Below are 11,649 nucleotides of genomic sequence, written 5' to 3' on the forward strand. Positions count from 1 at the left end.
TCTACCTGGATTATTGAGCATGCGTCAGGAAATCAGGATAATGTTTTGTCTGTGCCCATTTGGAAGCATCTTAAAGACAAGTTGATCAAACATTACTTCACAACTATTACACTAACTGAGCAAGTTTATTTCAGCTGTGGTGTATTTAAGATAAAGACAGCCATTCTCTCACTCACCTAGGGACAATTTAGAGTTACCAATCAGCCTAACATGCATGTTTTTGTTCTGTGGGAGGAAACCAGAGTACCCGGAGAAAACCCACGCATGCAGGGAAAGAACATGCAAACTCCACCCAGAAATGTCCCCGGACCAGGTTTGAACCAGTGTAACCTGCTCGCTGAGAGGCAGCAGCTCTACCAGTTGTGCCACCGTGCTGCCTAAAACAATTTATTTAAAATAAAAAAATCAATCCCGATCGTGCGGCTCATCCATCAATCAGCAAATTGTGTGTCATGTCCAATATTCTTTTGAAAAACCGCAATAGAGCGAGTCCGCGAAAAACAAACCGCCAAGCAGCGAGGGACTACTGTACATCCACAGTTAGAATTGATGATTTGCTGTCTCTAATTATTTTGAAACTAGTTGACATGTTGTTTCATCAGCTCCTGTCTTTATAAAAGCAAACTTCTTGCTTGGCATCGCTCGGGCGAGGTTTCTCCCTTGATGGCTCCACAATGACGTGCACACGCACACATCTGCAGCCTTGCCTCGACTCAGAAGGATTACCAGCCAGTGTACTGGCGGACACTTTCAAGAAGGGAAAACTCAATTACTTCCCAGCTCCTTGAAACACCTGAGCACACTGAGGAGAATTGACCCCCCCCCCCCCCCACACACCCCCACACACACACACAGACAGACACACATACGCACAACACATGGACATTTCCTGCTTCACAGAGGTGCATGAAATAAGAAGAGCGAGGAAGCCTGAGGAACAGCTTTCACGATCATTTCGGTTCCACCCACTAACTGCGAGGAGTCAAGACCAATTCAATTTCAGAACAACCTGAGGTTTTATATGATAGATAGTCACATCTCAAACTATTTACGTTGTCACTCTGGGAGCAACGTTGTCTGAATTTTCAGTTTTTGAACTAAAACATGAGCTGTTGATTACTGTTCAATTCTGGTAAACAGCAGTGGCTCCTGATCAGGGAAAGTTAACAGGAGCTCTGCAATTCTACAAGTCTGAATTTGTTAGTTTAATAGTATAATAAAATGTTTGGCAGCAATGGGATGATTGTTAATTTTTAGCTTTAGTATTCCATATGTCGTGTGGGTTTGTTTAAGTTTGATACAACACGAGAAAAATCAGGAGTGAGACTAAAAAGCTGTGAAGAAATCACAAACGCTTAAACCAATTTATTTATTTATTCTTCCAAGGAAAAGTGTTAAAAAAAACAGCAAACTTCTACAACTCAACAGCGAGCATCTGACAGCTGCGCCGGTTACAGTTGTAAGGATCAAATCCTCGCTTTTATGTGTCTGTGTGCATCTCAGTGTCTTGGTGTGTGTGTGCCTACATTTGAGAAGGTGCTCTCCTACCATCACAAGACACCACTAGCTCCAAGAGGACTGCACTCTCTGTCACCATGGAGACAAGCACACCAGCGCCTAACAACGCTATTTTTGGAGCGATGCAAAGAGCTTCATTTCTTCTCCTTTTTTCCCCATTCAGCAGTACTCTTTAATTTTATTTTCACAAACTATTTTGGCTTTGGCAATGTAGACCATCTATTATGTAATTCGACATAAAAGCTATACGATTATAAAGGGTAGCATGTGAGTTAAGTCTACGTGTGTATGCACATATATTGACAAAAAAAAAAAATTAAGGTAATATTCAAGGTCTTTATTTGAACTCCCGACTGTGTTATAGTCACATTTTGTATAACTTTATATGAGCTATCAAATACCAACTTGACAGTGAAGGGCTTAGTTTTGTATTTTGGCCGTTTTTTTGTTGTTGTTTTTTTTTACTTCAGAGTATCCAGATGTGTTCTTGTTTGCTCACTGGTGTAACTTTGTTCTTGTTTTTTTGAAACTACTAGAAAACAAAGAGATAATGGAAGTTTTGGCTTCAGCAAAAAAAAGCTGCAATTTGTAGGACCCTTAAAATCCAGATGTGTTCAAATGGCACAATTTTGACTTGATAAAATGAATGTGCTTCTCATTTCTGAGTCATTTACAGCTAAAACAACAACATTTTCATTTCATCTCTTTTATGAATGCAGCTTAAATTGTTCTCAAAACTAAAATTTCAAGAAAAAAAAATTAGAATTGAAGAACAAAAGTTCAAGAATACTTATCCTATGCCTGAGCCTATGCAGAGTCACTGAGAGCTGGTGTCCTTCTCCACCCTGGACAGGTCACCAGTTTATCTCACGCCCACACAGGGATGAGCAACCACTCACAGATTAGAGTTGGCAAATATTATCCTGATATGCATGTTTTTGGACTGTGGGACAACTTCCAAATGCCCGGAGAAAGCCTAAACATGTAAATCTTGCAAACTCCACACAGGAAGACCCCAGCAGAGAATCAAACCCACAACCTTTTTACTGCAAGGCAACTACAGTGTCACTGTATTGCCTGATAAAGAAGAAAATTAACAATGAAATAACCATAAACATGTTATAGGTAAAAAAAAATAAAATTGTAAGATCTATGACCAAAAAAGTCCATGCTCAATAATCCAGGTATACTATCCAACAATTTTCAGTCAGGTCATCTGGACAGTTTCTCTTTTTTTGCTTAAAATTTCACCTTCCATCCAGAAGGCTTCATCAGTCAAGGAAACACACAAAACTGATTCTTCCCCCAAACAGCTTACTCCAAAGTGATAACTGGAACTCAGGAAGCTGATTTGTTTCACTTTGGTGTAAGCTGTTTGGGGGAAGAATCAGTTTTGGGTTGTGTGTTTCCTTGACTGATGAAGTCTTCCGGATGTAAGGTGAAACGTTTCAGCAAAAAAAAAGAAACTGTCCAGATGACACAAAGTTTGTTTTGTTTGTTTTTGTTTGTCCAGATGACCTGACTGAAAATTGTTGAATGTAACATCTATGGACTGTACTTACCGCAGTACACATTGCCCCGTCATATAAGTCACATCAGTCCAAATATGTCTAATAAAGTGGAAAAAAAAAACATAAATATGTTGCTTCACCGTATAAGACGCATCTATTATGCATCACTACTGACCACCCACAACTGTGGACCGATGTTGTGCCAAAAATCAATTGGCTGCCAAATGGCGGCCGCGGGAGCGTGCACGGGAGGACTTTAACAATAATTTAACAAGATTAACACTTAAAAATACTTATTTATTTGCTCGAAATGACAGCAAAGGTGTATCTCAGTTTAACTTTTCCTTAACAAATGCACTTTAATGGTCAAATCAGCTGCATTTTGCCTGGGCAGCATGGTGAAATGCAGCTGATTTGACGTTTGCTCCAGGCGTTCCAGAGCGAGACAAAGGTGACTTTCTATGGCAAGCCAAGTGTCTAATTAATAGCCATTTTTATCAATTAATGAGACACTTGGGTTGCCATATTACTCGAGCACCCTCTAGTGGCTGAAAATGGTAGTGTTCAATATTTTCTATGTCAAAATGAATGAAATCATCAGATCTCAGCCAAAAAACTGGTTTATAAATATGGGGGGAAAACACATGTCACTTTGCTGTATAAGTTGCAGAACATGCAAATTTATACAAAAATGTGCAACTTACACAGCAAAAAGTACGGTAATGAAAAATGGAATTTTGTAACGTGCATATCAGTGGTCATGAAAAATGATCACAGTCTGATTCTTTTCCACCGACACTGTCCTCCAGCTTTAACCAAGGCTGGCGCCTTGTGAGCAAAACATTTCTGATAAGCATAAAAGCTCCTGCTGATAGACTCAAGGCAAACTTATCCTGCTGTTTTTATATAATAAATAAGTGTTTCAAATACTATTGAGTTGTATATACGTTTTAAGAATAAATGTATAAAAATCTCAGAGATTTTTTTTTTTTTAATTTAGTCTCACTTGCTGTTTTTGCCATGACAGTTGCAAAAGTAACTAATGCAGGTCAGCCATTGTTGACTGAATGGGCATTTGATAGAGAAAAATATGTAAAAATAACAGTGTAACAAAGTGAAACTCACTGTAACCACTGTCCTCCTCCTTTGTTCCATCAATGGTTCCATCGGCCTGCAGCTGCAGGTGGAAGCCTTGTCGACTGTACAGCTTCGTCACAATCCCCTTCAGCTGGGGCTCTGTGGAGAAACACAGACAGAGGTAGAACGATTGAAACAGGCTGCAAGGTGGCGTCATTGCATGTCAAAACTTGTGTTTTATCACTTCCCATCAATTTTATCATTACTTACAGTATTTTTCAGACTAGAAGGCACACTAAGTGAAACTAAAATATTTTGACAGATTATTGACTAAAATGTACCACATAAAATTGGTTTGAGGTCAGTAAGCATAACCAGAATTAATAATAAGGCGCACCCAATTATGAGGCTCACTGTTGATTTTTGAGAAAATTATAGGATTTTAAGTGTGCCTTATAGTCCGAAAAATACTGTAATTCATAAAAGATTATTGTAAGGAGACAAACTTAAAAAAACAATAAATTGTCACTAATGATTGCGATGAAATGTTAGTCAAATTTCTCTTATTAAACAGAAAAAGTAATTACTCAGATGTGAACAGCGTGTTGAAGATAAAAGATACAGATGTCTCTCTGCAGTTGTGTGGTTTAAGACAAAAACAGTCATTATTAGTAAATAAATGCAAGAGCTTAATTATTAAATATATAAAAAACTAGTTTGGTCTCTCCTACTTTGCTTGTGCAATCAATGAGAACCTGTAGCAGCCTCTTTAAAAAAAAAAAAAAAAGACATACAAAACTAAAAACTGGACTTGTTGAAGATGAACAAAACTGCAGGCTGAGTGGTTTGGTGTAAAACATTTTACTCAAAAGTCCAAGATACTTAATGACTTTTTTTGCATGTTCTGCATTTTTCTCTTCCCAGTTTGTTACATTTATGAATGAGTTAAACATGGGTAAAAACACAACAACCTGTTTTATGTGTCGGTAATCTGAAGCAAAATCATATTTCAGAAATTTGACTGAGGATGTAACCATGAAAACCTGGAAATATTGAAATATATGGTGAACACCTTTACATAGCTTAGAAGCAAAACAGTTTCAGATGTAAATTTAAGAGGTCCTCTACTGTCAGCATTTGTTGCCTGTAGTTGTTCTGGCCTTAAGACAAAACAAGGCGAGGGGATATATATACAAATATATACATATATATACATATACATATATATATATATATATATATATATATATATATATATATATATACACACATATACAGTATACATATAAATATATATCCATCCATCATCTTTATCCATGTCCTTTTCAGGTCCCTATTGTGAGAGGCAGGGGGACACCTGGACAGGTCTCCAGTTCATTACAGGGACACATAAACAAACGAGACAAACAACTGTTCACTTTCTCTCACACCTAGAGACAACTCGGAGTTACCAGTCAGACTAACATACATGTTTTTGGTCTGTGGGCGGAAACTGAAGTACCTGGAGAAAACATGCATGCACAGAGAGAAAGTGCAAACTCCACTCAGAAAGGAGTTTGTGACTTGATCTGTCAACCTTCTCACTGAGAGGCAACAGCTCTACTAGCCGTGCCACTGTGCCACCGTGCCACCATTGCACCATATATATGATTGTGTATGTGTGTGTTACAGATAACAGTGAGTTTTCTCTGGAGGAAGCATTGATTTGTGTTTTCTTGTTTTTATTAATCAGTTTTCTTGGTTAAACTAAAATTGTAAGACTCCACAATATATATATACTGTATATATATATATATATATAATAGAGTCACGTTTGTTTTCTTTTTAATCTAAACTTTTCAGCTAATTTATCCCAGCAACCATAAGGTACACATGCCTTCCACACTTCTGGTGTAATTTGTTTTTTGTCATTAAAGCACATCAGCCATTTGTATCATGGCTATGTAGCTTGGCACATGTCCCACCCTCATTGAGGTTAATATCCCTCTGTAGATTTTTCTGTAAGTGCTGGTCACACTGGTTGTGTTAATGTCCAGTAAGAGTTAAGTGCCTCTCTTTATCTGCTTACTGTCCCTACTGAAGGCTTTCTAACAGCGGCTAACCACACCTTTCATCTCACAGCCTTTCAGCACAGCCACTGTTAGATTCAATAATCATTTACTGCACAGTAAGTTTATTCCATCAGTCATAATGGTTCTGTGGCTTTGCTTCTTCACAATATTATAATTTGAACACAACAAGAGAAAAATAACAATATGTGCATCCACTAATGCACACAAACCAGCATGATCAAAAAATCAATTGGGGTAAAACACACAAACTGGATTTCTTGAAGATGTGGGTTGTTTTAATCTAAAGAAGCATCTTGTGTAAGTCTGAGAGCAGACAATACTGTAGTCACTCTTTGTCTTTTCCACAAGATAGAAATTGGAAGTAAGCGGGGTGCAAAAGCTGCAACTCTGCTGTTATGTAAACAGCTCTGACCACATTGTTGAACATTGTTATAAAACAGATTACTGGTTTAAACAAGGCTGAAAAAAATGCTGCTGCTTATTAAAAATAAACCATGGGCCTGAATGTGTGAACACTTCATGCAAAAAGGGAACTTGTGAAATTTTGGCATTCATGTCAGATTACAGACTAAAGTTTGGACCTGACTGAAGAGTCAATCTGTTTAGTTAGCCTACCCAAAACATAAAGTTATTATCTTTGTGGAAAATTATGATTATTTATTCATTTATTTTTTTCTGTGGGGGAGGGGACATGTTCAGTCAGATTATTGTCTTTTGGAATAGTCACTCAAATATTATTGACAGTATTATTCTGATGGATTTTTTTTTTCAGATTAAATTAAGTAAATAGTGAAGAGTGTGTAAATACTCCAATTTAACCTGAAATCTTAAATGCCATTTAGCTGTGGAGAAACACCCACTCATTTTCTTAGCAAACTTTGGCAGAGCTCATCTTCAAAATGACTGAATTGGATCTTCTGTTTTTTTTTAATTATTTTTTTTTTTTAAAACATAAGACACCAAAACAGCTGAACAGACCTGGTCGTCTCCTTCTTCTCTTGTTGGAACCAAACAGTTTGACCCGTGAGAAAACGTTCAGCCGGTTGGGTTTTTCACAGCTTCCTTTGGCTTTACTGGGGCTGCTGACGCAGCGGCAGGCATTCGACTTCTCCCGCTCCCTCGCCTGCCTTTTCTGCCTTATGAGGGAGCTGGCGATTGCTGCTGCCATAGCCAGTTTGGCAGCGTTTTGTGGGAAAAAACTTCCAGAGAAAAGCGAATCCAGAAAGGTGGATTCAATACAGAGACGTTCTGAGGCAACGCGCAATCTGCAAAGTGCACCGAAGAGTGGAAAGGTGCAACAACACCTAGTTGATGTCCAAGTGAATCATTTTGTAGTGAGTATCTGCGTTATTCAGGGATGTTCCGTTGTATCTCCATGAAAATTAAGAAGTTTGTTCCATCCAGAGACGCAAAAAGACTTTTACCAAAGCGCGTCGCATCTTCGTCCAAATGGATCATTTTCTTGGAATCACCATGAAAACGCACAAAAAGCTGGTCTTGAATGGTGGGTTTCCATGATCCCACATGGCTACCCAGCCGCGCACATGTTCATGGTGTTGGTAGACAGAGGTGAGTGGCGCTCGGTGCCAATCCTCAGAATGGAAACACCTGTTTGCAGACGCCCGGAGTGTTTCTTCCAATAATCCCTCACTGTGAGTCTGCGGCCACGCACAGCCTTTGAGCCGCGTGCTGGGAACGCAAACGCACAAGATGAGAAGGTGTCACTTCGGAGATCCCAAGTGTTGTTGTTTTTTTTCTGTTGTTTGTGGAAGCAGGAAGCGCCTCGTGGCTGAATCAGGAGCGCTGCGCAAACACAATCAGAGCATCCCCACCTAACCTGAAGAAAGAGCTTAGGGGTGGGGGTGGACTGGGACCCAGCCAGTGATAAGGACATGCCCAGCATCACGCTTAAGATATATTTCATATTAAATATAATAAGAAATGCGGCGTGGGAAGCGCGGGGGTGGCTGGGTGGGCGAGAAGAAAAAGTCCAGAACAGAGTGAAACAACACATTTAGTGTTTTTATCGTTTCTCTTTGATCAAATGGACCAGTCAGCACCAAACACAAATGCATTTTAACACACATTAAATAATTGATTTAATTCTATTGATTAATTGGCTTTATATTAGCACACTTGAGCGCAAACCTCATTCATTTTCCTCTAAGCTTTATACGTTGTTTTTTTTTTTTTGTCACACATAGATACAAAAACGGTGGTTAAACTGAACATATTTATTCGTTGCAGCAAGAATCAACATTAGTTGTTCAATTGATGTTTAAACAAGACACTTAAACATTCATTTTAGAGTTACTAAATTCCAAACGAAAAAGCAACTTGTGACAAAACCATTGCAAATAAATTGATTTTCCATTATAGAGATGTCAACCCACAGTTAAGGATGACTGGTGAATAAAAGGACGACTTTAAAAAGTGTGATTAGCACTTTCAGGAAAAGAAAGTCACAGCCCCTTCAGCTCCTTTACTCCACACTGAGCACATTTCTGATCCGATGGTGCCATCTACAGTCCTGGTGTGTCCTTTACGTTTTATTTATCTATTAAATATGAACACCCCACCTCAGGTTATAGATCCAGCTATTACATAAGAAGCTTTAGAACTAGGAAGATGCGAAATTATTGTGGAATAGAAGTTTTAAATGGTAAATGGACTGTAACGCCTTTCTATCTTATCAAGACACTTAAAGCGCTTTACAACACAATCTGTGCCTCATTTACCCATTCATACATCACTCTACTAGATCTCTGCTAATTGAACAAATAATTCTAAAGAATCAGTGCTTTAGATCACATTCATACACCGATGGGACACACATCGGAGGCAATGAGGGGTTCAGTGTCTTCCCCAGGGACACTTCAGCATGTGACTGCTGGTGGATTCGAACCCCCAACTCTTGCACTGGAGGACGACTGCTCTAACCACTCAGCTGCCCAGAAGAGAAATTTTAAAAATACAAAAAAATACTCAACAGAGCTAAATGGTGCATAAAGCTCTCAGTTAAATCCCTGTCTGAATAAAAACAACAACACATAATAAAAAGACATTCACATGAGAATGAAAAGTCCTAAAACAACAGCTAAAGCTGCAAAATGTCCTTTTCAGCACCATGGACAGCAACATGACGACAAAAAGGATGAACCAGATGTTTTCACAGCAAATCAACATTTTTCTGTAAAGTTCAAGCATTCAAATCACTCAGAGCACCACAATCAATTTGACAGACATAAAACCAGGAATGTAAAACAAATTTTAGTGGAAAAGAAAGAAAACGAGCTGTGAAAATATCTCTAAAACATCGACAATCCTCCTACCTGAAGTGGACTTTCTCAAAGGAAAAGTCATTTTTTCTCCACACACAAAAGTCAAATCAGTGAGTGGCTCAGCTGTTTGGAGTCCTTAAGTAGGAAAGTGAAGAGAACAGCTTCGGGACTTGATTCAGCAAACTTCAAAGCATCGTCAGAAAACTGCGCGAGGCGCGGCGGAGCAGAACGCACCGAGGCGTGGCCCAACAGGAAGATCATTAAAGAACATTAGCCACATGCCATTAAAACGTCTAAAAAGCTCATTAAACATTAATTTCGTGGTCTTGTTGAAACGACAGACTCTGTTGTGTGTTGCTCAGATTGGTAGGAGACACAGCGGGAGGTGGAGAGGAGAGAAAAGGGAACGAAAATGGGTGGCTTCGACTTCCTTCTCGGAGCTCTGAAGACTTTGCTCTCATGTTACAAAAAGTGATGTAAAATGATCCGTTAATGCGTCCACTAAACTGGTTACACGGGCCTTTCTACTTCAGCTGGAAATGTCCAACGAGACAATGATTCGGACAAAAGGACTTTTCAAACACACTTCTGCTCCTTGAGGTCAGGTTTCCTGCTCCAAACATCTGCTTTTACAGCCAACAAGGCTGAGTCACGTCCTCTGGACGGATTCTTTTTTTGTTGAAACGTCTTTCATCCAAAATATTTATTCAGTCTGAGGAGACAAAACGTTTCTGCAAAGAAGAATCTGTCCAGAAGGGCTGACTCAGCCTTGTACCTGGATTATGAGCATGCGCCAGAACATCTGCTTACAGGATCCATCATTAGCAGAACTGAGTCTCAGTGAGTAATTTAGGAAGTTTTGACACGTTTACAGCACTGTTAAGAAAATAAAAGAACTCTACAGTGTGTGCAGTCAATGTCTGCTGTGCTCTGTTTGAACACTAGATGGCGCAATATAACCATTAAAAGCCTTTAGATGTATTTACCGTAAAGGAAAAATAAACTAAATGTGTTCTCTAGTACACAGGTGGATCTAAAAACATTGATTTACACAACTAAAGAGATCATTCCATTCTTCTTTGAGTTGACCCTATATTTATTTGATGAATTTCACCAATATTTACTATGTTTATACTGTGCAGTGCCTCTAATTAAAACTACGACTATAGTATAAACCCCCAACATCTCTCTAGTGAGGTTACAGATAAATGCCATATAAAACAACCAACCAACTAGCCAGCCAAATAAACAAACAAACAAACAGAATGCTGCAATTTTAATTACATGCGCACACCTTCCCATATAATGTATCTAATTCCCTCATGGTCAAACAAGAAATCAATGAGTTTTTTTTTTTCATTCATTCAACCATTAATAATGCAGGTTAGTCTCAATGAGACTCAAGGACTCATTTACAAGAGAGACTTGTTTTAATAAAGAATGACGACAACAGTACACCATCATAAAAGAAAGCATATGAACTGGAAAAAAAACGGAAGAAAATTATAGAAAAAAAAAAGGGACAAAAACAGCTAAAGCGATGTAGAAAACTAAAAACAGGAACATGTCTTCGCTGGTTTTTGCCATAAGCTTAACAGATGTTTAAAACCACTTACAGAGGTCAAGGTCGAGAGCTTCAGATCTTTTTATAAGATATTCCAGGAAACAGGAGCGGAGTAGGAGAAGGCTCTTTTGCCTAGTTCAGTCCTCACTGAGGGAACACTGCATGTCCTGAGAGTGCACGCTGTAGCTGCACTTACATAATGGCGTATAGGAGCTGTATGAAGGCAACACACCAAGAAGTGATTTAAAGATGAAAATGTACCAATGGGAGAGTCTGTGTGAAGTTAATGATGACCAGTTAACCAGTAAATACAGGGTGCAACCAGAATAGGATTTGAAAACTGATTTATACAAAATGACATTTTGCAAAAGAAAATATTTCTACTTTATTGACAAATTGATGTTTTATTGTGTTTTATGACTTAGTGCAGGGCTCTGCAAACTTTATGATCAAACGAGCCATTTTTACACCTTTGTTTACTAAATTAAATGTTTCCAGAGCCACAGCAATGTGCTACAACTGTGATTATCAACTAGGTTTGTTGGGAGGATACTTTTGTGGCCAGTAGGGGTGACATTATAAAGCTAAAATATTTTGTGATTTTTAACGTTTGTTGTTCATTGATG

The 11,649-nt window shown here is 38.6% G+C and overlaps 1 protein-coding gene across 1 annotated transcript in view; it reads right to left on the bottom strand.

Moving 5' to 3' along the window:
- Positions 1-9,579, bottom strand: part of fgf13a (fibroblast growth factor 13a) — a 32,148-nt gene extending 22,569 nt beyond the window's left edge. Inside the window, exons 1-2 of the mRNA XM_037675755.1 lie at positions 9,511-9,579; positions 4,155-4,265 (exon numbers count right to left, since the gene is read on the bottom strand). Of these exons, the coding sequence (XP_037531683.1) occupies positions 4,155-4,265; positions 9,511-9,541 (142 nt within the window). The 5' untranslated portion in view covers positions 9,542-9,579. The remainder of the gene's footprint in view (positions 1-4,154; positions 4,266-9,510) is intronic.
- Positions 9,580-11,649: the final 2,070 nt, after the last annotated feature.

This window comes from Nematolebias whitei, chromosome 4 (genome assembly GCF_014905685.2).
Source record: "Nematolebias whitei isolate Nwh7 chromosome 4, NemWhi1, whole genome shotgun sequence".
Taxonomy (NCBI): domain Eukaryota; kingdom Metazoa; phylum Chordata; class Actinopteri; order Cyprinodontiformes; family Rivulidae; genus Nematolebias; species Nematolebias whitei.